This window comes from Alosa pseudoharengus, unplaced genomic scaffold (assembly GCF_046254945.1).
Source record: "Alosa pseudoharengus isolate Yale_2024_CS ecotype anadromous, Long Island Sound unplaced genomic scaffold, YU_APseudo_1.1 YU_APseudo_1.1_scf_2, whole genome shotgun sequence".
Lineage (NCBI taxonomy): Eukaryota > Metazoa > Chordata > Actinopteri > Clupeiformes > Clupeidae > Alosa > Alosa pseudoharengus.
In genome coordinates this window covers 34,261,020-34,288,789 of record NW_027468663.1, presented here as the reverse complement: position 1 = coordinate 34,288,789, position 27,770 = coordinate 34,261,020, and the positions used below count along the sequence as shown (strand labels likewise).

The 27,770-nt window shown below is 42.8% G+C and overlaps 1 protein-coding gene across 1 annotated transcript; it reads left to right on the top strand.

The window, feature by feature from the left end:
* The first annotated feature begins 6,134 nt into the window (after nt 1–6,134).
* Nucleotides 6,135–27,459, top strand: cxxc4 (CXXC finger 4). The gene is made up of 3 exons (XM_076295970.1): nt 6,135–6,411; nt 8,226–9,165; nt 26,271–27,459. Exons 2-3 carry the CDS (start codon nt 8,341–8,343, stop codon nt 26,313–26,315), a joined length of 870 nt encoding a protein of 289 aa, XP_076152085.1. The 5' UTR covers nt 6,135–6,411; nt 8,226–8,340; the 3' UTR covers nt 26,316–27,459.
* The last annotated feature ends 311 nt before the right edge of the window (nt 27,460–27,770 follow it).

Genomic DNA, 27,770 nt, shown 5'->3' with positions numbered 1-27,770 from the left:
GGCACTCTTGCACTCTAGTAACATTTGTGTGGTCCAGGTAATGGTTGTCATTCACAAGACTACTTTTACTTTTATACTTTAAGTAAATTTCCAAGCCTGTACTTTGTTACTTTTACTTGAGTAAAGAAGTCAAATCAGTACTTCTACTTTTACCAGAGTATTTTTTAACACAAGTATTTGTACTTCTACTTGAGTATGGGATGTGAGTACTTTTGCCATCTCTGGTGTCAACCCTGCTGGATAAATAAATAGTTGTGATTGGTTCCTAGGTTTATGGTGATTTAGAAATCAGCTTGAATGGGAGGGTGGCCAGATCGATCTACAGAGTTTTTAGTTATGATATGTAACGTATATGTATGTACTATGACAAAACAAACTTTAATTGGAATTCCCATTTTGCCTGCCTTCCAGACATCTGCCTTGTAATGACTACACAACAGTGTTCCAAAAATGGTGTGCATGTCAAGAAAAACAACACATAAAATAGATAATTTAACATCCTGAGATGGGAAAATTGTATTTTCTGATGAGCAGGTGTATGATCATTGTCAGTGCTGAAATCAATGTGTGTGTGTGTGTGTGTGAGTGTGTGTATAATAGAGGAGGTTAAAATGGGGTGGTCTAAAAAGAGAAGCCAAAAAAGAGTATGCACACACAAGACCAGTGTGTTACCTATGGTGGAGAGTATGCACACACAAAACCAGTGTGCTACCTATGGTGGAGAGTATGCACAAGACCAGTGTGGTACCTGGGGGAGAGTCAAGAGTGTACACACACAAGACCAGTGTGGTACCTATGGGGGAGAGTCAAGAGTGTATGCACACAAGACCAGTGTGGTACCTATGGGGGAGAGTCAAGAGTGTACACACACAAGACCAGTGTGGTACCTGGGGGAGAGTCAAGAGTGTACACACACAAGACCAGTGTGGTACCTATGGGGGAGAGTCAAGAGTGTATGCACACAAGACCAGTGTGGTACCTATGGGGGAGAGTCAAGAGTGTACGCACACAAGACCAGTGTGGTACCTATGGGGGAGAGTCAAGAATGTACGCACACAAGACCAGTGTGGTACCTATGGTGGAGAGTATGCACACACAAAACCAGTGTGTTACCTATGGTGGAGAGTATGCACACACAAGACCAGTGTGGTACCTGGGGGAGAGTCAAGAGTGTACGCACACAAGACCAGTGTGGTACAGTGTGGTACCTATGGGGGAGAGTCAAGAGTGTACGCACACAAGACCAGTGTGGTACCTATGGGGGAGAGTCAAGTGAAGCACTGACCTGGCGTTGGCGCTGGATATGTGTGTGAGCATACCTATGTTCCCCGGGTCCTATGTTCCCCACTTTGGAACCTTTTTTTAAAAACTAATCCTAACCCTAACCCCGAGCGGGGAACATAGGACCCGGGGAACATAGGGATGACCCCATTGTTGTATGGATAATTAGTATATTTGGATGCCATTTCCAAGGGTAGAGAGGCAGAGGGGCTAGTGTTTGTTTTTAATTGTGTTTAGAGTGATAGCATAACCAATGCATGAGAAATCTGCACACCAAAGCAAGGTGTGCTTTGACAGCCGCAGGCTGTTGTAGTTGAGACAGCAGTGGGTCGTCGGATGGGTACCAGCACAGGATGCCGTTATGTTATGCAGCAAACAATTTTGGTGCGGGGAACGTTCCGCGGACATCCGCTGAAGAGTGTGGGAACGTTCGCTGCCGACATTCCCTCATGGTCACTGCTACTCTTTTAGCAGTTTAGCCTACTATTGCTGATGTTTTGAACAATACAAGGCACTTGTTATATCCTCTGCATACAATATGGAAAAGGTTTCATCTGAGTAAAAACTGTAGGCTGCTAGACTAGGTGGGCACGTTAGAATGCTTTGATTTGGGAAATAGGCTATATCAGCTTAAGGCGGGAGAGAGGCTATCCTCCCTGCATATGATCTAATTATTATTCATTCATTATCATTATTTATACTATTGTTTGTATGTGACCGCATGTGCTTACCTCGTGCTATCATCTGCCAAACTTTCATTCACGATAGCCGCATCCTCCACCAAGATAATTAATTAAATAATCGGCTGGATATTTATACCAAGTTAGACCTAGTAGTTTCACATTTACTGTGTCTTTCTTCACAACAAACTAGCTTAACTAAACCATTTTAATGGGCATATCCCATCATTTTATTGTTCAAAACATCAGCAAGAGTAGGCAACCATATTATTTTAAAACTAACAATAATAGGCCTATAAATGACATAGACAGTAAAATAAATGGACAGAGCCACCCCATAGACTTCGATAGAGGCAAGTGAAGTCAACTTGAGCCCCTTTTCCTGTTGGTCGACTTTGGTTCTGCGCATCCTCAGTCCAGGCGAGTAAGAAACTTGTGACGTTACGCAACGGACTGAAAGTTGTCTGGTAGCTGTGCTAAGAAAATTGACAATGTGCAGAGTGGTCCGAGTTCGAGTGCAGCTTCTGGTGATGATTTGTTCTAACGTAGTGCCAACCCAACAAAACATCACTTAATTGTTTTGTTTTTTCATCGATGCTTTCCTAAATATCTTACTCGCAAACTTTCCCTCAGACTGCCTTCGAGTTTCTTATCCAGAGAATACGTTTACTTATCTCCTGTGCGACGCAAAGTCGCATGCCCATTGCATCATTTTAGCATTGTTTTCAGAAAGAAATGTTTATTACTTAGCCATAAAGTGAATTATGAGGTTATGACACCAGCCAATTTTGTATTTCTCTGAAAATAGAAAAGGTTCATATAAAGGCTTAAAACGCTTCAGATGTAATATTATTTGATGTCAAAGTCACACCAAAATTAATGGGGATCAATGGAATGCTAACTTCAAGTGGTTGACTTCTAGCCTCATAGCCGTCCATAGGGGCTCGCTCTCCGAATGTTTGCCCCCTCGATAAATGAGGCAACTGACTTGCAATGCATGCTGGGAACTAATCAAAAAAAGCTAAATTACGATGTGTTGTAACCTTAACATGAAAGATGCTTCTAAATCCGAACACAGCTCCGGTGCTTTATTGAACCCGTGGTTGAACCAGAGACGCAAAGCTAAAAGTAGCTTATATTTGGTCAAACCTTTACTGTCTATGGGTCGAACTAAAAGAAGTTTATCGTTCAGTTAATCAACTCCTTTATGATATGATGACAGACCTAGCCTACACCTCAGACTCCACTGATGATTATATATGATACAAAAATGCGACCTTAATAAATCCTTCAGGGAACGTTCACTAAAGGTGGTTTTATGGTTGGACAAAAATAAGCATTAAGACCTCAAGGGCACGTTCCATAAAGGATAAAAAATGTATCGTTAATAAAGCTGTGAAGGGATGTTCCCTAAAGGTTTGCTGACGATTGAACAAAACAGCTGTAAGATGACATTCCAGGAATGTTCGCTGAAGGCTACACAAAACAATACCTTTAGAGGATGTCCTCAGAACGTCATCTAAAGGTTTTTTTTGTGTGACCTTCAGCGAACCTTTAGGGAACGTTCCCCAAACATCGTGTGTTTGCTGGGTGATGCATGCCCTTACTATGCTACATACTGTACCTCTGGGGAGAACAAAAGCCACCCCCTGCTCCCATACATGCAGCACAATCTCCCCTTTACTCAACGTTACCCATCACAGTGACCCATCTAGAGTCAGCAGCCAGGTGTGCAGCGGATATCCATTGTCACATGTGTGTTAAAAGTTTGAATGAAGAATCAGAACCTCTTTACACACTTCCTAGATCTGTAGTCTTGAAAGGCTTACCAGGCTTGAGGCGGCTTTAAACACTGACTTCACAAGTTCCTACCCCCCACCCAGAGCTACCTTCAAACTCAAAAAGACAAATATATAAGAGAGCAAAAGAAAAAAAACTGACTAACTAATTTTACTCACCACTGCATGAATCCAATAAAAAAAACTGAAATCTAAAATTTGATGATCCCATGACGAGCCCCAATTTACGTTACAACCCTAAGTAAATTTATGGTGAGATCTTTGATGAGAGGAATGTCTAAGGTCTAGCACTCATGCAACTCGTTTTGGCATCACCTTCAAATTTATGTTATTGTTGTATGGTCATGTTAAGGATGGATAAACTTTTCATTCCCACGATAGTCATCCAGCCTACATTTGCTATGTAGTTGTGTAAGCAGATCAGGCCAGGCTTTCAGCTCAAATGTCACTGTCTTTAAATGCTTTTTCATAGATGAAACAATTGGTCATGCTGAGGGGCCCACCAATCAACAAGCAGTGAGGATGGCTAAATGTGATGATGTTTTGAAATGTAGTTCTGGCAGTGACAGGTCACTTAAACAAAACTTTACTAACCGATGCAGAGTGGTTAGCAAACATGACGAGGCGAAGCCTGAGGCCCCAAACAAGAAGAATGTGTAGAATTATTCATCTTGTACCACTGGTGGTGAAGAAATTAGGGAAGATACGTGGTCATATTGTGGTCAGAACAAATTTGTTAAAGGCTGGTCCAGTGGTTTGAAAATTAACCTGAAGTCTATGCCCATCTGGATGCAATAATCGTAAAAAAATGCCCAATGGAGCATGGCACAAAGTCAATTTAGGTCTGGTTACTACAACCACCCTGACAAATTTCAAGAAAAGCTTTCACAGCACAAATTTGCAAACAACTATTGCCAAAATTTACATGTTAGCTAACTTAATCAGTGCCAATGGGCTTCTGGTGGTATGTGCAAGGATGTTGCATGCTTCCTAGATGCCACCCCACCACCACTACCACCGCAACCACTGCAGTTTTAAGGATGCTGCAAGCAATTTAGGATCATTTGGGCCTATAAAGCGTTATTTCACCCATGTCAGATTGACAACTTGAAAACTGGTTTTAATGCATTCATAGGTCTGAGAACAGTCTTCTGGATATAATATCCAAGTTTGATACCAGGGCAAACCTGCCTCTCCACACACACATACAATTAAATTATATAATAATGGGCCCGTATAGATATGATGCATAAAGTCATCTTTCTGCTAATGTGGCTGCATCTGGCTGCTGTGGGGAAAAAATCAACGTTTTAATGGCGGTCTTATTAAATGCCTTTTCACTGATTGAACTTTTTTTTTTTAAACTAAATGTTTTATTTCTTGATAGTTGCCTTTTCCCTACTCCACTATACTATGTGTATAGTATAGTGGAGTAGGGAAACTGTATGGGCTGTGTTTCACTGTTTTGGCAGTAATAACTCACTCAATGGACTTACATCACAGTCATAATAGTTAGGCTAATACTCAGTGCTAGAGCTGGTACATTTAAAATGCCAATCATTGCTGAGAGAGAAACTGACACTGTGCTGTGCAGAATTGATTCTAGACGGATCCATGGACATTTGGACTTCCAGCACATCCACATACTTTTCTACAGGCTATATGTAAACAATTTTACATAAATTCAACAACTGACAAAATGTGAATGAACACTCGGCTATAATCAATCAATTCCCAAACTGTGCTAAAAAAAAGACTCCTTCACACAAAACTTCATGGACAAATTTCAAAATTCAGTGCATGAATCTATTTGTGTGCCACGCGTTGACATGATAAATACAAGGCAAGCTAGTGTGATCTCGCCTCCAGTGTGCTGACGTCCGTGGCTATCGGGGAGGATTTATAATAATGATGAATCCCCGCGGTCGTGCACGCAGGTCCCTGTAATTATGGCTGTCGTTCTGCCGCGAGAAAAAATCCCCTGTTGGAGCATTTTATCTTAATCACTCAACGCCTCTACTCTAATTAATTTGACAAGTTTCCCCCCCTCACGAACCGCGAAATCCCTATTAGTAGACGCATCCTTAAATATGACGAGTCTTTCGAAACGGTCCGTCATGTGCACGAACAAAAATAATAACAAGTGTAAAGCACGGCGAAAAAGGTTAAGACGCAGCTTCCCATAGCTATTTCCCAGCAGAAAGCCCTGAGCCATCCCCCTCCCGAGTGCTCCTCATGTTTCTATAGTAATTTCCAGCCAATGATCAGTAGGTGTCCACATCCCAGCTTCCTCACCTCAGCACCAATCAGCCACACACAGCGACAGGAGACACGGACCGAGCAAACACTAGGCAGCCACACAATACACCCCGGACCAAGAGGAAACACCTAACCCTTCGATATTTTTCCCCACGGCGCTGTGGCGCTCAAGAAAGCTGTTTTTAAACTACCGCTGTTTTTTGTACTTTTGTTTTCCGACACAGAAGTCGTTAAAATGGTTCTTTTGTTTTGAGCGTTGTGTATGTGTGTCTGTGTGAGACAGAGTGCTCCTATATCTTGTATCTTATTTTTCTTCATTACGCTAAGCAGTAATGTGCTGCTTTATATCGGCAGACTGCTAGCGTCTGGAATCTGTTCTCACCAGGAATCTGGTAGGTGATGCTCTTCCATTTTCCCCTGTCAAGCGTCAGATTTGCATGCTTTCTGACTACCCGCTTTACCTTTTTCCTTTTTTCTTTTACGTGGGTTATGCTGGCGTCAAAGTGATCTGGGCGCAGGCGGATTAATTTTATCGGTTTATTCGCACCGTTCAGACCCCTCCTCGGATTTTCTGTACATGACCTTTGATCTGAATGTCTCCGACAGACCAGACGCGGCGTAATTAATGGCACGGTGGTGCAGCAGCATAAGGGCTCGTCATCGGGACGCGCAGTACTTTCGCCCTCCCTCTGTCTCCCCTAAGTATCGAACATTTCGGTTCCTCTAAACTTTGTTTACAGCCTGAAAATCGATAGCCGTGACTTGATTGCCCGCGGCTGCGTATTTTGCTCATGGGGTGAATTGATTAAGTAATAATGACCCGGAGGAGGGCCGATCATTAAGCCCACGTAGGTTTTGTTTACTAGTATTGTATATTCTCGGTGGATGCAGAGCACATGCTTGTATAGACATATAGAAATAGCATGGGTTTGTTTAGAAAAATAAGCTCTATTTTGTTTACTTTATTTGTAAATGTATAGTTTTTATGGCTTAGCTAGACTAAATGGGCATTTTACTTCCAGTTCCGGACTATTAGTGTTTATTGATGGATGATGTGAAAGAATAGCATCAATACTTCAGTCATATGGTGTGTGAGTATTTTGTGGAGACCAATTTATGTGGGATATATTTTCACTAAAAGTAATATTAATATTTTGCATGTGTTGAATTATTCACAGAGCTTCCTAAGGCCACCCAGTAGCCTGGTCTCACTAGTTCCTGTCCGCATATTTATAATTCATCTCTGAGCCAGCTGTTGGGCTCTTGCATGGAAGTGATTTGAAATGCTGTAGTGTTCTGAAAATGGATCGGTTTTGGCAATTAAAAAGAATAAGAGCCCCAGAAAAAGGTAATGCTAGCAGTCTAATGGGCTTTTATCTGTGGAAACAAGATCCAGACAGACTGGAGGAGGGGAAATGGAGTCCCCCTAAGGCAGCTGACACTACAGTTGTCGGGTCTGGGGCTTGAAGAGGTTGAAATTCACCAGTGGCTATCTCCATGCCATTGAGGAAATGTAATAGAGATGGCAATGAATGAATACCAGGTGGTCTCTAAAAAGCCTGAATGAGGTGCATGTACATCGAAGGCAAATCGCCTGTAGGTTTTGGAATAGCAGTGCTGTTTGTGAATACTAAGGGTTCCATTTACTGTACCACAGTCATATTGCATGTCTTTGTTTTGGTGTGTCTGCTGCAAGTTTCCAGAGCTGGATGCTATTGGTCTTATTTACTTGGATTTATTCAAGGCCTATTAAGTTTATTTTTAATGTTCTTTCTGTTTACATTAACTACTAGGTGATTATGCTACTCATGCACACCAAGTGTGCAGGTATACTTAACTCTGTCGTACAATCCTTGATTGCAGCAAGTAATGCTGATTCAGTCTCAAACTCTTGTCATTCTACAGTACATTCTTGAATGCCTGACTTGGCACTTCAAGTGTCTGTTCAAGCGTACTAATTTTTGTTTCCTATTACAGTGTCACGTTCATGTGTCACAGGTATCATATTATTGTCACCAGATAAGCATCAGCCTCTAGAATGTGAGATACATTTCATTAAAAAAGCAGTCAGGAAAAATAAATGAAATGCCAGCTGATTCTTCATATACAGAGCTCTTATCTCTTCCATAACTTGGAGAAATGCTGGGTTGGGGGTGATGGGGGATGTTTGTCGGTTGCACCTGTAATTGTTGTTTTCTTGTTTTAGTACCGGAGAGGATAAACCAGGATGGTAACGTATTGTTCATAACCAGCTTCAGCTAGACGAAGGCCAACTCAACCTTAGACTTTACTTCCAAGCCCCTTGAAAACTACCATCAGCCATGTCAAATATAAACAATCCACTTTGCATTGAGAATGGACAGAATGCTGACGTGTCTCTCTTGCAAAAGGATAATCTTCAGGATGGTGGATTAAGCCAGCTGTTGGATTACAATGCAGAAATGGAAAGGTACAGGTCTTTTGCAAACTTTTATAAAAACAATGGGGCATTTCCACAGACTGCAAAAATCGCCCGCATCACAACGCCAATTTTTCCCAGTGCCAGAATCGGCGTGTCCCCTTGGAACTGTGATAACGCCATGCTCTGGGGAAGGAAATCAGCGGCAATAAACCCTAATAGGACCAGCATGCACAGAAATGACTCCCAGAGGCCGGGGAAGCCTGGCGTGTCGCCAGAGACGCTGCAAATGGCAAATAATAATTTCCTCTCTACCTTATCCCCCGAACACTGCAGACCTTTAGCAGGAGAATGCATGAACAAGCTGAAATGCGGCGCTGCTGAAGCAGAGATAATGAATCTCCCGGAACGCGTTGGAACTTTTTCCGCTATTCCGGCTTTAGGGGGCATCTCATTACCTCCCGGGGTCATCGTCATGACAGCCCTTCACTCCCCCGCAGCCTCAGCAGCCGTTACAGACAGTGCGTTTCAAATTGCCAATCTGGCAGACTGCCCACAGAATAATTCCTCGGCATCCAGTGGAAACCCAGCCAAGAAGAAAAGGAAAAGGTGTGGGGTCTGCGCGCCCTGCAGGAGGCTAATCAACTGCGGGGTGTGCAGCAGTTGTCGGAACCGCAAAACGGGCCACCAGATCTGCAAATTTAGGAAATGTGAGGAGCTGAAGAAGAAGCCGGGCTCGTCGCTGGAGGTGAGACTGGGGCTGCACTTCCCCCTTTTTTTCCTTTTGTTATTATCCCCCTGCACTCTAAAGCATTAACCTTTTCTTCCAGTCACGTTCTAAGCCCTTGAAAATTGTTTCCATGCCCACCCATGCCTGAACATCCCCCCGGCTTCTCAAATCTGCCTACCCGCCTAGCCTAATTGGCAGTAATTAGGGGTGTTTGTGCGGAGCGCAAGCTGAGCTTGGCTCAGACACCCCTAATTGCTGCCAGTCAGGCTGGGGCTGGAACGCATCCGAACAACCCCAGGCTTGGCTCCATTCCAAGCTGAGCTGGGAAATGGTTTTCAGCAGAGAGCCATCCCTCTCTGCACTTGGTCATTTTAACCAATTATGGAAACCGTCTCTGGACGGGGGTGAATCAATATCCCACAAGCCCCGACCACCATGAGACGCTCAGAGCGATGGCTAAGATTGCTGCTGCCAGTTCCCCTAACCCCCCTCAGTGGAAAGTCTAGATTTCAGCCATACTGTATGGAAACAGGCCTAGAAATTGTCCATTCCTTCAGAGAAATTACAGGAATCCATGTCCTGAGTCATGAAGACATAGATAGTTTGCTCAATTAAATATTTGAGTTCTTTGCTGAGTCCAGCATTTTGTATGCCTATGTTGGTGTTAATGCACAAAGGATAGTATCTATTTTCAGAATACCGTTTAGATATTGTTCTCCCATATGCAATACACACAACAACTTCTAGGGACAAGTGTCTATGTGCAATGCCAGCAATCGAGGGTCTTACTTGCTGAAATGTTGTTACTGTTGCTGTAGAGTTGAACATGTTGGCGCTTCTGTGTTGATTATGAAGGTCACTTACTAGGGTTTAACTTTTTGGTCAAGTCTGGTTATGTTAAGTAGTTTGTACACACATTCACTTAACTACTCAACTACTGATGTGTGGAATAAAATTAGTGTATTAGGGTTGCACATATCAATAGCAATTCCAATTTTCAAGCCCATTAATTTATTAATAGCAAAGTTGTACACCAATTGCACATGTGATTTGTTGTGAACGTGATGGCCTGGAGCTTGGTGTGATTTTTCCATCCATTTCTTTTAATTGAATACCACTCTGCCTCTTCCTTCCTCCTGCTATGGAGAAAATACTGGTATTGAAGTGCAAAATGATTACTGGTCTCCTTCCCATTAGAATGCACGGCTTGTTTTGGAGCTCAGTTCATAGAGTAAACACAGTGCCGAGACGTCACCCCACAGCACTGCTCATTAGCATCACTGCTTGCCTTAGCTTTAAGGAACTTGTGGTTTTTACCTTGTGTTTGGTGGGTTGCTGGTATATATCCTGGATAGTCTATATAAATTGTGAAAAAGACAGCTGGACGGGAGCGTGGTGTAAAAAGAGAATAAATGGCACAAGCCCTGTGTTCCCGCTAAAAAACATCTGCATGTTTTTACATGTAAAGGTTACAGGTGGTGCCTAGTGGAGTGCTCGCCAGGCGGGCTAATGGGAAGCTCATTTGATGTTTACTTCATATATCATGCACTAACAGGTGTTTCAAACAGGTGTCCAGGAAGAGCCTGGTGCATGCCTAATACAGGGTTGGCTTTGTCTTGAAAAAACATCCATTTTCTAAGACATCTGAATTTACTATGAGGGAAGTAAGGAAACAAGGGGCACACCAAAACACATCCAAACTTGCTTTTTAAGAAATGACTAGTTGACTGGGTGCTATAATTTATATCATAGGTTGCCCTGCCTGATAATTATTATTTGTCTGTTCTGTAATTATAGAACAAAGTGCAGAGGAAATGTGCTGAGGCTCTAAGAAGTATGAAGGTGTGAAGTTATCTGCCTGCTCACACTTTGGCAAACATCTTACTATTTTCATATCCGGCGCAAGATTCCCCGCCCTGTGAGACACCATATGTGCTCACAACAAACAGGGCTGGCCATGATGCCATCATATAAGGGTGTTCTGCTTGGGGTGAAGGAAGCAGGCAGAGCTTAGTTTGCCAAGGGGCTTATTACAATTCCCAGCCCACACAGCCAGTCTCACATACATGCTGTTTTCATTTCTCACACACATACAGAAGCACACACACACCCAGACACATGTGGCCAAGGCATAGGCACACTGTGAAAGACGCAGAGACCTCGCTCTCCTATGAGCAGACACCCACACACATGCACACACCAACATGTAAACATTAGCAGATTGTACCTTTTGCCTTGCAGGAGCTGTTAAGCTACCAGCAGCCAGTAAGATTTGGCTGTCAGTGTTTTCCACTAGGGAATTACCCTGAACTAATTATATCTTAAGCAGCAGTGGAAAATGCAAATCAGAATTTTACTCACACCCCTGAAATCGGAGAGCCAATTTAATCTAATACCCCCTTTAATTTAGAGCGCTAATGCAAGACCTTGGGGGATTGCCCCGTGTCACTGCTGTGCAGTTGTGCGGCAGGCTCACAGGCCCCAGAATGGATTAGTCTAGCGGAGGCATCTCATCTAACCTAACATTTCCAGAGCAGTTACCTCTGCCTGCCTTGGGCCGAGTGGTAAGCACACAGGTCTCTGTTTTGCTTCTCCTTGGGTTTGGGCTAACTGTGTGAGTGTGTGTGTGTGTGTGTGTGTGTGTGTGTGTGTGTGTGTGTGTGTGTGTGTGTGTAAGGGGGGGATGTAGGTGTTTATGTGTGCCTGTCATTCTTTCAATCCATATAGTGAAAGAGCAATGTACTTATTATGTCCAACAGAAAAGCTTGCATCCAAGATGAGGTTCCATGAAGCCCAGTTATACATTTCCCCCCAGATTTATTTAAATGCATTAAGTGTACACATGACCCGGGGCTATGTGATTTCCTTTCCCTTTTCATATCAGTTGATCCTCTTGACATACATACACTGTGCAAGTACTGAATTAGTGAAGACCAAAACATGGTATACAGCTATAATGTTAAAATCTTGCTCTTGAGGTGTATATACTGTAGAGGTGTATATAAAAAAACAAGATGCTACTGCATAAATTGCATGCTTAATTTATTCATACCAGTTAAATTATATAAGTGATTGGGTCATTGGCAGTTCAAACATTAGAAGCTATTTCACACTGTTATAACATTTTCCAAAGACCGAAATTTATCAATCAATCATATGCATACTGATATTCAGCATAACATAATTTTCATAGTAAATTACTTTTAAACCTGTTGGTTGTTCAAGTGAATGTAGCTGAAGTGTCTCTTAGTGGAGTGGGTTGAGTTGCTAGTGAGCCTTCCAATGTCACTCATGGCGATGGGAAACAGCTGGTGGTGAATGGGAGGGTGAAGGCAGCATTCAACAATGTGCATAAAGTAGAAGAGAGAGGTAGCAGTGGATATGAAATATGCATGCCGTTCCACTTGGGATGTCCTGATTTGGTCCTGATGACCTTTTCCTTAAAAGTGAAATAGCTTTTTTTTCACCCTCTCTATCTCAACTGTCCATATCTGTCTACATCTTCATATCGACACAAAATCTACTCTCTAGCCTAAGCACAGACTCCTCTGAAGGTCTGCAATCAAGTATGTCTGCTTTCAATGCCACTATCAGTAGTTCCATCTAATTTCTTGACAGACATTTTTTTCCCCTCATACCAACCATGGAATCCTTTAAGAATTTTGAAATATCTGAATTCTGCAGTCCTCTAGACACTGCTACTCAACCCAGGCTTCGTGTTGTCAAATGCTGACAGATGAATATCTGCACAACCATCCCCTGTCACATGTTTGAAAGACAATAAGACACATATTACAGATTTCTGTTCCAAGTTTCCACAGAGGTGAGCACATTGTAAAAAACTTCTGCATTACCGGCAGCACAATGGTCTCAAAGGACATGATAGTATAGCCTTGACAAGCAACAACCAGGGGGGTGCTGATATGATTGACAGTGTTATGGTGTGGCTAGAGAGAAAACCATTTAGGTTGTATGCAATTGAATATAGGCCCTTGAAATTTAAGACAATTAACAAGTACTGCAAAATGCATCAAGTTTTTAAATATGTTAAAGAAAAAGGGGGATGGAGCTAAAAAAACCTGAGTAGCTGTCTTCTTTGTGCTATGCTGAAATTGTATTCATAATAAGGAGAATGGCTAGGCTGGCTGCCCATTTTTAATTTCATTTGGAACTGAAAAAAAAACTCACACTCTCCCCCTCCTCAAAAATGGGGTGGGGTGGCAGGACCTTGAGTAGATGGCAGGAGACGTCTCTTAATGAGAGCTCAGGAGCCAAATAAACGACGCTGGCCAGGTCTAATTTGTTTTAGGTGTGCTCAGAATAGATAAGGATGAATCTGTGGCCTTCCCTCCTCCCTCCCCCAACCTTTGCTTCCCTGGAGATAACGGCGAGTGCTCCCAGCCAATCTCCGCAGGCTGAGGAGTGGGGCTGAAAGGGGGGGGGGGGGGGAGAGACTGGTAGAGAGACGCGAGAGGCCTAAGGGACAGGCAGCCTTTAGATCTGCAGATCTCTAACTTACTGGATTTATTCAAGCTTTAAAACTGCAGATTAATTTGACGGAGGTCTGGGGGGTGGGGGGTGGGAAAGGGTAGACAAAAAAAATCAGGGCCTTGAAACGTGCAATGCGTCTCCAACCGAAAGGGCAACCTTAAGCTCCTGTCAAGACAATGGGATTTTGCCACCCGAGCAGCAACACAGACCACTTAATTGTAGACATCTACTGGCGTGGTGCGCTGGGCTGCTTAGAGAGCACGGGAGGGTTCTGTTTCTTACCCTTGCTTTCTTTTTTTTAATTCTCTCATTCTCACTGCATCATGCACTGTGGATTTCCTGTCAGCTTCCATTTGCAGTGGCAGTTCGGCTCCCAGGGCCTTAGGGCGTCTCGTGAAGGCTGCCATGGCGCTGTTAAAGAATTTATAGTTTTTGCCACTGCCACCAATTAAGGCCAAGGCGTAATGGGAGGCGGCCGGCCTGTGCCCTTACAGCGCGTGGCCTGTCGCCTCCCCTGCCCCTGTGTGATTTAACATCCTCGGTTCAGCGGTGAAAGGGGACTCATTGTCATTGGCCGCATCATAGGGCAGTGGTGGGGGGAGGGGACTGGCAACGAACAGAGAGGTGGACAGCGTGAAAGTGCAGGTGCGGAGGACGTTAATGTGTGGCACTTTAAATTTTAAACAGATGACTGTAAATAATTGATGCCGGCTCTGGCTGAGAAGTTAAAAGGTATCTCGTCATTACAGGGAACCTGTTTGAAAAAAAAAAAGAGTTGGAAAAAAATGTCTGCTGTGTGGTGAAATGTAGCACTCTGGACGGAGAGATTTATTGTCTGGTTTTAGAACGAAAAAAAACATATTAACAGTGTCAGAGTTCTCTTGATATACATAATGAATAGGCTTTCTTAAAGGAGTTGAAATTAAATATGTTCCAATAAATACCATGGATAATTTTGCACAGGTCTGTTAAGCAAAGTTAGAAATATTACGGCAAACATGAGTTACAGAGGAAGTCCAAAAACACTCTTAAGTGTCTTGGTGTCCAGCTGCCCGTTCCACACGTGCCACCTCTCCTTCCGTGGGTCTGCTTTCAAATATGAATATTTTATGCTCAACATCTGATACTCGCCAGCGCACGCAGAGGCATTTCAGTGTTTTTCTCGACGAGACCCAGGGGTTACAAAATGTCAGAGTGACGCAAGTTCTCGTGCAGACTCAGGAGAGTTTTCATGATGACCCCAGCTGAGTCCAGGCACTCGGCATCCTCAATTTCATGTAGCGCTCTTTGTCCCAACAAACAACCTTTTAGTGCACAGGATTGAAAAGAGTAAGTGATGTGCATCAATCGGTGGGTGTTGAGTCGTTGTGTTTTGACAAATGATAACCCTCTCCTCCACCCTATCAGTGGGGAGCTGGAATGACTAAGCAAAATGAGTGAGAGGAAGTTCTCTTTTCTAAGTGCCTCTTAGAAAAAGGTGTTTTTATGCACAGTGTATACCTTTCCATACAACTCAGGCTCTAGAGCCTTGGCCTTTTGTTTGTTATGAAGCAAAAATAAAGAAAATAGACTCCATGAATCATGAATGTGTATATGCCAAAGAATATTTCTCAAATTTTACAACTCAGAATCTGTTCCAATCTATTAGAGATGGTCAAATAGCCTACAAGATAATCCATAGTCTTGCATAAATGTAAATAAATATACATCATTACAGAGACACACATGTCGTACCATAAGGTTTCGTAAGGTGTCAAAATGCCTCAATATATCAGTGTTCCTCATTTAGGGCCCCAGTGCCATTCTGAGCTCCCACACATATGCTGGCGTGTCTGCTGAGAGAGCAGAGGGCCCCTCTCCTACTTTGCATTTTGATTTAACATTTCAGAGAGCTGGCAATATGCTGGTGCTCGCTTCGCTACACCCACATGGCTCCCCGCCACGCTCGCACGGACGCGCTGACGCTGTGTCGCTCAAAAGGGCCGTGTGCTGCCGGGGAGGTGCACTTTTTTTTTTTTTTTTTTTCGCAGCAAACCCCCAGAGGAGCCATCTACCTGCTCCACTCGGTCAAAAAAGGGCTGGACCCTGCTCCCCTCTCCCCGAACCTGGCCTCCGTCTCTCACCTCCCTCTTCCCTTCCTGGAATACATTAAAACAGTATAAGCCCCCCCCCCCCCCCCATTCCCTCATTTTCCCCCTTAGTATCCTTCTTCCAGAGCTGACCTTCCCAAGCTGATCTCTTTCCTTGTTTGTTTTCGTATGTCCACATTGCTGCGAGCCTGGGCTCTGTCCACATTAGTCTGCCTGCAGCATGTGGAGAGGGACACGGCGCAGGCCACAGAGGAGCACGAGGGGAAGGCTAATTGAAATGGATGGGAGGGGGGGGAGGTGGCGCAGGTGAGCGCGCCTGTGGTAAGGGCACTGCTCATGGGCTTGACCCTGCAGCCAGGCGTGGCAGTGAGGCCAATGCTCTTCGGAGGAGCCCTGGCCTCTCGCCCTCCTCCTCACTGTGTGGGCCTGAGATCCCCCTCACCGCTAGACCCAGGCACGGGAACAACGCGAGGGCCTAAGGAACAGCTGTTTTTAACCGAAATGCCTCTTACTGTATATGTATTGCCATTATTACACCTGTAGACTTTGTCAGTGTTACACTGAATGTATGCTGGCTGATGTTGCAGTCACTTGACTTCAGGTCTGTAAATTCTCTTTTTCATATAGAAAGCAGTATTGTGCTTTTCTTATAAGGTAAATAAGGAAAATGTCCAAATACACACCTCTCAAGGTCACACACTCAGCACTACTGTGTGTTCATGACAAAAGTGTAGAAGTTTAAAATTATCATATATCTTTTTAATTTCCAGGTTGGATGCAGGTGAAAGTACAAATTCATCATAACAACCATTTTGTAAGACATGTTAGATGCAAAAGGGTCACAGCTAAAGCTGGTCTCCAATGGAAAGGTCAACTTAGAATTCATGCTTGAAAGAGGCCATACGTGTCATATCTACTTGGACAGACAGTGATGAACCTTTTGTGCAGTGCAGACCAATTTAGGTATAGGTTTGGATATAAAAAGATTTGTTTTCCTTTTAAACAGGATTTTGTTTTACATGTTACACATGGGCAAAAAAGTGAACCCATTACAGGCTTTAATTTGCTGACAGAATAGTTAATCTATAATGCCATCCAGCTATCCTAAAGTTGGTATACAATGCGGGAGATGAGTTTTTGATAGTGCCAGACCTATTTGCTAGTCCAGTCTCTATGCAAATCCACCCCTATAGGAGGCATGTAAAGTAGAGATCCTATAGGAATACTCTACTGTAATTACATTCTCCCCATTTGCATACGGGGGCCCAAGAGGGACACACAGTGCTTGGCCTCTGGTGGCACCGTGCCATATGGCGCTCTGGATCTCTAGAGTGGTTTTTGGCAACTCTCTCGCAGAAGGTCAAATATCAAGTCAGAGGACTGCGACGGTATTGCATCTATGCTAATTGCTCTACGGTCTGTCGTCAACCCCCCCCCCACTCATATCTCTCTTTCTTTCTTTCTTTCTCTCTCTCTCTCCATCTCTCTTTCTCTCTCTCATGCACACTCAGAGTCTCCAAAACTGTAATCAGCTTTAGGATGTTTCTGAGAGGGAGATGGATTCCGTTTTCCTTCGCTGCCCCATGTCTAATCTCTCTCCTGTGGCCACACCCCCATCAACAGACGCTGGCTCTCTACAGCACACCACCATTTCTGGACTTTTGCAGTGTCAGCAAAAAGAAGGGAAAAAAAAAATACAAATTCCCTGTTACTCACGAACATCCGCAACACACTTAGCTTGATTTGCTTGGACCAGGATTCAGTTCACCAGATGCCAGAATGTGCGTGGGCATACCAGTGCGCTGGTCGGAGGGCTGGCCTCATGGGACTTTGTTGTGTCCAAAAGTGAGCGCCGCAGAGCATGGAGATGACATTTGCATGCCGTGTGCTAGCCCCCACACCGGAGTGGCAGTGAGAGGGAGAGAGGGTATAGAGAGAGGAAGTACCCACAGGGATGGGACGCTGCTTTCCTGTTCCCATCACCTGACGGCTCTGTGATATTAATGTGCCTGCAGGCCAGTTTTTTTTTGTTTTTCTTGTTATCGTCTTTATCAGCTGGTAATGAGTGGCTCAAATTAAGTAGACGCCTCTCCCCTAACACTTGTTAATCATGCTTCAGGGGCTTCTGTACGGCACAGCAAGATGATCTCAGATCTGCAAACTCATTGAACAAAAGACACACTCTGACTACCTGCAATCACTGCACGTCATTTATAAAAACGTGACAAAATTTGATTTGTGACACTCACTCATATGCCCAGTCCCAATTTGCATTGTATTTTTTTTGTTTTGGCTGACCCAGTTTGACTTCATTACATAGTATTCTCAGACCTCTAAAAAAGGCTATAGGTTCTTTTTTCACATTTTTATGGCGATAATAAAAGCCTAACCTCAGTTTAATAGTGTTAAGAGGCTGCTGGAACACTGCAGTGGTATCATAGCAAGGAACACATTATGTGGTATTATTGCCATGGTGAAATGCACCCAGGATGCTGAGGAAATGAGAGACACCTCCTGATAGCCACCAGCACCCAGAAAGATTTGAGATGCAAATCTGAGGTTACAAGTCTTTTATAATATGATGCTTGAACTGACAAAATGCACCAGAATAGAGCCATAGTTACCCCACCCCAGGTTGGTCACCAAAATAGCTAGAATTCTAGAACTGGTAAATGTACCTATCAACCATATCAACATTAAAGGTGCTCTAAGCGATGCCACGCATTTTTTAGGCTAAAACATTTTATGTCACTTACTGCAAACATAACCTAACCATCCACTAGCTGTCTGTGTCCTGAACACACTGTAAAAAAACGCGATCTCTGTGGACAGCCCAGGCTCCAAAAACAACCTGGGCAAATCTAGCCCATAAAAACATAACAAACTGTTCCAGCAAATCACAGACGAAATGCGCGTTTAGGAGAGTTTCAATTGCTGGGGAGCAGCACGGGAGGAAGGGGGAGGAAGTAGCGAGCTAGCTCTCTTGTTTTGTTTGAAAGACAACAGAAGTGACGTTACCCAGCATCGCTTAGAGCACCTTTAAAATCACTCTATGTTCAAATGAACCATTTTGGATCCCTGTGGTAAACGACACTATTGTATTTATACTGTATGAACTATTGTAAAACACTATTGTTAAATACTTAATTGTGGCTTGGGCCACAGCCAGATACAGTGACCCAGAACACTGTATCAAATACAGCCTACCAAACAGACCTTAACACACACAGCTGATCCACAAGCCAAACATCTGATACCAGAGGAAACAATTTCACCCCAACAAATAGCTTATGCAGCCTCAGAAGCCATCTCCTCCAAGCAGCACCATTGCCTTCATAAGCACTTTCAATCACTTGCAGCAAGCTTCTTCCCTGTTGTTGTTTTTTTTCCTCCCACTGCCTCTGAGATGAGGCCGTTTGCATGATGGTGGCTGGCGTGATGCAAGGCTGAGGCAATCGCGTGCAGAGAGGGGAAGAGATGAGTGGTCTGTCCATGGTGACGGCCTTGAGCCGGCCCTTTTTATACATCGCTGGGGTGGCTAGAATATTGGCTAGCAGCTCCGAGATGAGATCTCCCCCTGCAAGAGCCTGTGATGGATTGCTATACCTTCCAGGTTTGAGCTCGGCAACGCCCCAATATTCCCGCAGAATAAAGTGACAGGCAATATATAACACATCAGTTAGGACTGACTGCACCCGTGGAACTTTTTTTTCCCCCTTTTACAGGCTGGAGAGAGGCACTGGATGTTTGGCTGGCTCCCACAATCCCAACCTGCCTATTTCTGATGTGTTCTTCCTTTTCTCGCTGTCTAACTTGCTTGCTCAGTTTTCTAGCTGTTTTTTTGTCTGTCTTCACTCAAATAGGAGAACTCATCAAGGTCATTGTCAGGTTTGCTTTGAAACGCTCTAATTTGAGACACGAGCTTGATTCTGTCAAGGCGCAGACACCTGATAAGGCATTTATTGTGGGAAACAATAGATTAAAAAAGACTTAAATTGGCTGACCTTACCATGTTCTTGAATTTCGGTGTGGTTGCAGTCAAGACGTTGTGCGAAATGTGTTTGTAATTATGGCAGCCAGACGACCGGGCCTGTGTCAAAAAGAGAGGGAGGAATGGAACGAGGGGGGAGAGTTGAGGGAGGATTTATTTATTTATTTATTTCAGAAAGGCCTGTCAGAATTGCCTCCAAAGGATTGCAGTTTTTTGGAAGGTGGCCTGGTTCCCAGCCCATACGTTAATAAATAATGGGTATGTCAGTGTAACGTATGGGCCGTGTGTTATAATGAGCATTCTGGAGCACATCAGCGCACTCTCCAGACTGCTATTCATCGTCCTCCTGCGAGGAGAAGAAGGTCTGCCCGGTGACAATGAGCCCCTGTCTCTCAATGCCACATCCGCCTCTCCCTCTCTCCCTCTCTCTCTCTCTCTCTCTCCAGGTTTTTAGATGCACCACATGCTATATCTTGGTTCCACCAGCATACTGTAATGGAGAAAAAGAGAAAAAAAAATCAGCCATATCTGAAACTGTCTGCCTTGATTGCGCTGAATTAAAACTTTCATGAAAGTGTATGTGTGTAAGGATGTGTGTGTGTGTGTGAAAGAGAGAGAGAGAGGGAGTGAGTGGGTGGGCAGAGGGAGAAAGAGAATGTGCGAGAGAGAGAGAGAGAGAGAGAGAATGTGTAAAGAGATGGGCAGGGTGGAGAGCAGCAAGGGTTAGTGCCAGACATGTCTCAAGTGAACAGGAGCAAGCACATTTGCAATCACCCCGAGTTCAAAAGGGTAATTTATTCACAGTCTGTAGTTAAAATACCCCCTTCCCTGGCAAAGGGATTTTGTTGGAAATAGTCCTGTGGCTGCTCTGGGAGGTTTTCCTTTATATCTTTATTTAATTGCTCCTTTTCTTCTCCCTTCATCCTGTGGTGGCTGTTAGTGCTGGCTGCCGCTGCAGCAGTTGCCGTTGTGGTTGAGGTTGTTTCTCCAGCCCTCCTGCCTGCCGTCTTTAACACATGCCGGCGAGCATATTTCACTTTTACGCTCATCCGCACTGACGTGCTGCCGTTGATTGAATTTGAGGCGCTGCGGCGCTGCCCATTATCATCCTCATCGTCTTGAGTGGTTTATCTCCGGCCCAGGCTCCATATGATGCCGGCTCTGGGAGGAGGAGGAGGAGGAGGAGGGGTGAGGGCTATGGAGGGGAACTGGCGGGTAGAGGAGGCTCTAGGAGGACCGTGGTGGTTTGCAGGGCGCTGTGTTGGAGAGGTGTTGCTACAGAACCCCCCCTCAGAACAGACACTTGAATTAGGGCCAGATTATGAGTCAGCATCTCAGTTCAGACACCCGGCCGCCCCTCCCATCGTACCCTCCCCTCGCCTCAATCAGTGCAGGACACGCGAGGCCCGCCATTAACTGCACCTGCCATCACCAATCAGCATCAGCGGCCGCCAGGACCCCGACGCACCCAGTGATAACTCACACTGCAGGCTCTCTCAGGACCCATTCTGCCCTCATTCCCCCAGATTACTAACATCTCTCACATACGCCGAGCCTATTCCTTATATTTGCTTCACTCGTAAGGTTGTCAACAGAAAAAAGAAAACTGCTAGATATTGATTGATGTCCTGGTTACACATATGATTATTTAGTTTTTTTCTTCAGTTGTAAACAAGTTCCAGCACTGAAAAGATGGCTGTTGCATTTTGTTCATTCCTTCACCTGGGTGGTGGGGGTCCTGTTAGTCTCTTTGGTGAGCTGTGTGTTGTTGGGGCTGGCTGGTGCTAACGGCAGGCTGAGCAGCAGCCTGCGCCGCTCTTGATTGGAGGTGAAACCTCAGCGTTGCTCTGTGGATCCCTCGCGTAACACAATCCCTCGCCCTGCCCCCCCCCCTCTCTCCCTCGCTCTCTCTCTCTCTCTCCCTCCCTGGTGGTTGATGGAGTGATTTTGATGGCGCGCGCAGGAGAGGCCGGGCTGACGTGGAGCTGTGCTAATTGAGCCTTCTTTGTGCCTGGTCACTGCAGTGTGCCGAGCCTGAGCCCTGAGTGAATCCGAGCAGCACTCAAGAGCCGAACCAAATCGATATTGCAGGACTTAACAAAACAGAGACATGCCGCACGCACACATCAGGGTCATTATTGTCTCTGGCGAGCCACACTTCCTCTGGGGACTGATCAATGTGAGAATATATGGATCGGGATAAACATTTTCTCCCCTTTTTTTCTTTTTTTGCATCCCTGGCGTCTCCTTTGTTGTATATAGCTATACTGTGCATGTTTTTAGGCTGCAAGATCATCATTCAAGAATACTTCATTGACTTATTGCTTCATTGTGTTATATACATTTAACATGCACAATCAATTTAAAAGAAAAATTGCTACAAATAATACTTTTTGGTGTAACATTATGTGAGGATTTTCCCTATAAATCAAATGAATAGTATGAAATTTGTATTTTGTAACACATTTGTAACCAATGAATAACATACAATATGAGCTTATGTCAGTATTTACAAGGTTATAGTTTTCAGAAAGTACTGACACCACAATGCTTATGTTAAACTAGGCATGTGATGATGCACCCATTATGTGAGAAGCTGTTGTGTTCCTTTTTACTGTGCTTTTATGAGATATTTATATCTTATCAATGCCTTGTGAAATCTCTACATTAGCACCTTTGTAAAAGTTTTACCAACATTCAAATAATTGTTAGGTAAAGATATAAGTGAGCTATTTAAGTGTGTGGGTGCCATGTTTGTCATAACATTGCTACTCCTAATTTCTGTTTCAGTTTCAGTTTCCAGTTTCTCCCCCAAGACCCTTAATAATGGTAAATGTATATTTAATGGTATATAACCATAGCATTATTACCTGTGGGTGCAACACGTGTTTTTATTTAAGAATAGACAGAAGTGTTTTGCTGGCACTGTGAAATGTAGTCATGCAAAGCCAGGTGTGTATGCATCTATGAATACTACACATGTTGGTATAACATGAAGCACAGCGTCTTAAACGACTGTGGCATAGTGTGAGCAGTTAATATGATTTGCTTACAATTTTGACCAAAACCACTTCATTTCATGCCTGTGGTTGTGGAAACTAGGCAAGTGTTGGTTCCATTGACATTTTACCATCAAGTTGTTAAGTCTATACCTTTTTGATTTTACATTGAACAGAAGAAATGAAGGATACAATGGTAAAAAGAGTTCCCATCACCAGTATTATAGTGCCGTATCATTTTCTAAACATCTCAGCATTATGATATCAACCGTACATGTTATGTATGAATACGTTTTTTTTTTCCTTAGAGAAAGGGGAAAATTGTACTCTTCCTGAAAACATCCTCTTCCTCAAAATAAGCATTTGTACACATTGTTATGCCAGCCAAAAAATACAAGCCACTTTTATTGAGTTGACCCTACTGTAGCTTCCTCTATTTCAACAAGTTTGAACAATTTGATCGGTTTTCTTACTTTGGGCTGGGTAATGTTACCAGCAGTTGTGTCATGAAAAAATGAGCTCAGCCAATCTGTCAACCTACTTTGTGTCACATTTCACAAGGTCACCAGCTCATTTTCTGTGGACTCCATTAGGCTTCCTTCCTTCTCAGCCACACACGTGTCAGTTATGTCTTAAATCAATGTTTGGCCTCCACTGTCATCACATCTGCCCGATATGGTTTTCTTTACCATATAACAATGAATAGCATTAAAGGTGCTATGTGGAGTTTTTACATTTAAAACGTTTAATGTGATCTATAAATATCAACAGAATGTAAAGAAACAACAGTTTTGACATAATATCATAACCGACCATGCTCTGTGTTGCTCAGATAAAGTTAGCTTGCAAGCCAGCACCAGCCCAGTTCCATTGTAATATCACTTTGTACCACATGCGGCGCTGTATTGAAAACAGTGCAATCAATGGAAGAGTGCTGTGTGGATGCATTGAAAACCACCGGAGGCCTACAGAACTCACATAGCACCATTCAATATCGAACAATATGAATGCAACCACATCTGTAGCACATCAAAAATCTAAATTCTTGTTTGTTTGGTCACAAAATCGAACTTTGCTTTTTAGATAACATTAGGTGGGTCTGCATGTTGTCCCGAAGAGGTTGCGAAGAGGTTGCCTAACTACAATATCATCCTAAACAAACAAAAATAGCAGAACAAGACATTTTTGGAACTCAATTTTAGATAGACATCAATATGTGTAAAATAAGTTAAGCTTATGCAAACTCATGTTGCTTTAAAAGAAGCTATAGTCCAGTTTAAAATGTTACATTTAAAAATGGACACAAATTCAAAAAGATCCTTGCACAACCTCTTTAGCTATTTTGGATATGCCTTAAAAACGTACTCATTGTGACCTTATATTGATGATAAGTAAGATAACAGTCGCCGAGGTGTCCCAATATACAGAATTAATGGACAGGGGAGAGGCAAAGAACCCATGAGTGGAACATTCGGTGAACTATCTTCCTCTCAACATCCAGTTAACTATCAGGTCACAGCAAACATAACTTGTCAGTATCTCATATTTAGTAAACCTAAAAGGCAGGCCTTAAAAGTGACAAACATGAACTTCACTAGAGATCCTAACAGGGTTGAATGCAGGATAGGGAGAGAAAGAGAGAAATAGATATATGTGATGCGATCTACAAAAACCCTTCACATGGTGCACTCAAAAATCCTTTATTTTGCTCTGTTTCAACCCTCTGGTGAAACTTAAGATTCTGATACCATCCTAGCAACATTCTGGACACTGTCCCCTAAAAAAATCCTGGATACCATCCTCCCAAAATCTTGGATTTTGCTAGGATAGTATATCAGAATCATAAGTTGGTAAAATTGCACCATGTGAAGGGTTTTCTCAGATCACATCACATATAGAGAGAAAACAACAATAGCAGTTTCATACAAATTTATTTTCTACATAGATTTTGTGTTTTTAAAAGCATGTATAACAAAACACTTAGTCACAAGTTGCTAATCACATTCATTAAAGTGGAAAAACCATTGATTGAGATAATGAACCCTTGCTAATTAAATGATGCCCTATGAAGTCCAAAGGTCTGAGTCTGCACTACAGCTATGAGATGTACTGCTGCCAGTGGGGAGGGGAGAATCTTACATTACTTAGTCATGGAATAGCTACTGTCATTTTGTTTTGTTTATTTGTTTTGTATGCTTTGGCTGATGATGTTATCTCCTGTGCTTGCCTGCAACTGATTCAATTCCTTTTACATTGTTTATTTAACATATATTAATTTACATCCTCTCCATTTATTTCAATATACATTATGTGTACCAGTCTGTAGGGAAGAAAATGTTTGTAAGACTGCATAAATAAATACATAAATAAATAAATAAATAAATTACAAATTCTAAGTTGCCATGCACTTTTGGTAAGAAGAACCAATAGAATTGCAGGAGCTTATTTGTGTGCTAATAGCAAACAGAGAGCTTGATCCTTTTTTCATTTACATTACTTTGCCCTGTTTTCCCACATTGATTTCCACCTGTAAAACTTAGATAGTCATTCAGACCGATAAAAAACTTAGATACTGTAGTCATTCAGACTGTTAAGATGCCATCTGCAGTGTCTAAATATCAAGCTCCGTAGTGGACACTATACAGTTTTTTTATTATTATTATTTACAGGAAAAAGTCAGTTGTGTGACTGATGCATGCACATGCAAGGAAAACAGAAACATCAGCATCAGTTTATAATGTTTGCTTCTTTTGCATGTGCATACTGCAAATACTTCCAACACTTAATTTGCACTGGAACTGAAACTTACTCTTGCCCACATGTTATCTTGTGATTCAGTCAGTATAATGTATCTTACCATTCATACTGACTGTCAAAAGGGTATCACTCGGCTATAGTGTGAAGTGACTTTTTGTCCTCATCACTATGCAGTATTTTGTGTCAATGGCACAAATAATCCAAAAATGTGCTAATTGGTCATGGAGATTGCTGGAGACTTGAGTACTTTATGTTCTGACTGCCAAATTAGTTTTGCAAAAGGAGAGGCTGTCACTCTGTTCTCCAGCTTTGGCGCATTCTCAAATTGAGATGACGCGCCGTTCCTCCTCACTGCAGTCGGAGCTGCCGCAATTAAATGCCTCATTGTTGCTTCTTGGGAATTCACAGTAATTTTTTCTCATCCCCGTAATTATTATTTTTGTCTGTTTGGGAGTCAATGTCTCTCACCTTGGGTCGCTCTACGATTAAATTAAATCCAGCTCTGGAATGGAGTAGGGTGGGGCTTTGGTTTCCCACATTTCCTATCTAATCACTCAGCTAAGTGCTTTTCTTGATTCATTGGTATGCCCCCAACCACACCTGCAAAATGAAAGGAATCCTTAACAACACCATGTCTTAATGTAACGGTGAGGTGATTCTCTCACCGGATTGTGTATTGAACTTTTTCTTCAGTTTACCTTGGGTCTTTGTGACAGCTGTCAGTCTGCCCTTCACTAATATTGGATTTTTTCCCTTCCTCCTTCCCCTCCTCTCCTCTGTCTGTCCCTCCCACAGAGGACACCGGTCAATAATGGCGAAGCGTTCCGATGGTTCTTTTAAGGCCCAACCCTGGTGACATCACTCTGACACACGTCAGGCTCTGACTCACTCCAAGAAGCACTTGTGGGCTCCTGAAATGGAACACTTCGACTGGAGGAGAAAAGGAAGACATAAACAGAAAAAAAAGATAAAAAGAAAACATTATGGTGTTGGTTTAACTCTGTAATTTTCTTTCCTGTGTAATTATTGTACCTTTTGACAGTATCATAATGTATATTTTGGGTGTCTATGAATGTGTTTCAGTGTTGTGGCTGTGCAAGTTGCAGCCATTCTTATATAAAGGAATCAATAGACAATCATAACAAATGAAATAAGGATAACATGAGGCCACCTGGATTAATTATCAACACACTCTGTAGATCTGGAGCAATAATCTTTAAGGTGATTATTCCTCGCCATCACATTCAGGTTTGCTTTTTAATCACATTAAATGATACCTCTTTTTCGGCCTGGTCGGCCCACCTCAAGGATGTGTGCCACCATCTACCGCAGAGCCTCAGAACCCTCTCATGAAAATGTTGTTTCTTAATTGATTGGACATGAGAAGACAGCAGTGGCAGGCTAGTTGTTTTTTACTCTTTCTTTTCATTTTAGTTGTGTTTGCTGTGTGCAGCATGTGACAGAACAGGGCACATTGTCTTGTTGACAGGTTGCACTTTTGTTGTGTAAACTAAAATGATCCCATGTTAGAGCACAAGAAAGCTTTTGGTTGGACTAGTAACTTGGAACGATGGTGTTATGAGCTTTTTGTAATAGCTGCTTGACCTTTTTGAAAATTTTCTTTTTTTGTTTCTTTGCAATTCAAATGGTTGAAAGTAAGCTGTCTAAAAGGTAGTTAGAAGTACCAGTAAAGGAATTCTAGTTAACATTTAAAATCTAAATTTCCAGCATTCTCTAAAAGTGCATCAAAGCTATGGGTTGATTATCCTGCAAAATTGGAGTGTGCATATGTTTCCACCACAATTCTGTACCTGATCTGCTATAGTCTGTTGAACTGAAGCAAAGTTACACATTCCAAACTAAATTATTCAATAAGTTACTCATCGTCTTAATCCCTAATGTTGCATGTGTAAATGTGTTTTGGTTTTAAAAATTACAAAGAATTTGTAAATTGTTGTTGTGATGCTTTTATGTGTTAAAATAATAAAACAGATACAAAAATGTGGAAAAAATTGATGTCAATGAATAATGGAAATTTTTATTCTCACATGTACAATTAAACATCGATTATGATCACCTATACATTTTTAAAATTCTTTTCCTCATTCCTATTCAAATTATCCAGAAACATCAAAAGAAAAAAAAAGCCCTAAACAAAAAAAGAAGAGAAAAAATCAGGCATTCGTTGCATCCTCAGTCACATCTTCCCCAGAATACTAAAATGTCGCATAGTGAAGAGAGTGGTTCCCAGAGGCGTCAGGCTTTAAAGAGCGACTGAAATCCCATGTGGTTTGT

What these genes read in the sequence shown, in the direction of transcription:
- cxxc4 (XM_076295970.1), top strand. Translation starts at nt 8,341, where the DNA reads ATGTCAAATATAAACAATCCACTTTGCATTGAGAATGGACAGAATGCT. An exon ending in AGCCGGGCTCGTCGCTGGAG is followed by an intron (nt 9,166 to 26,270) that starts GTGAGACTGGGG and finishes TCCCTCCCACAG; the next exon opens with AGGACACCGGTCAATAATGG.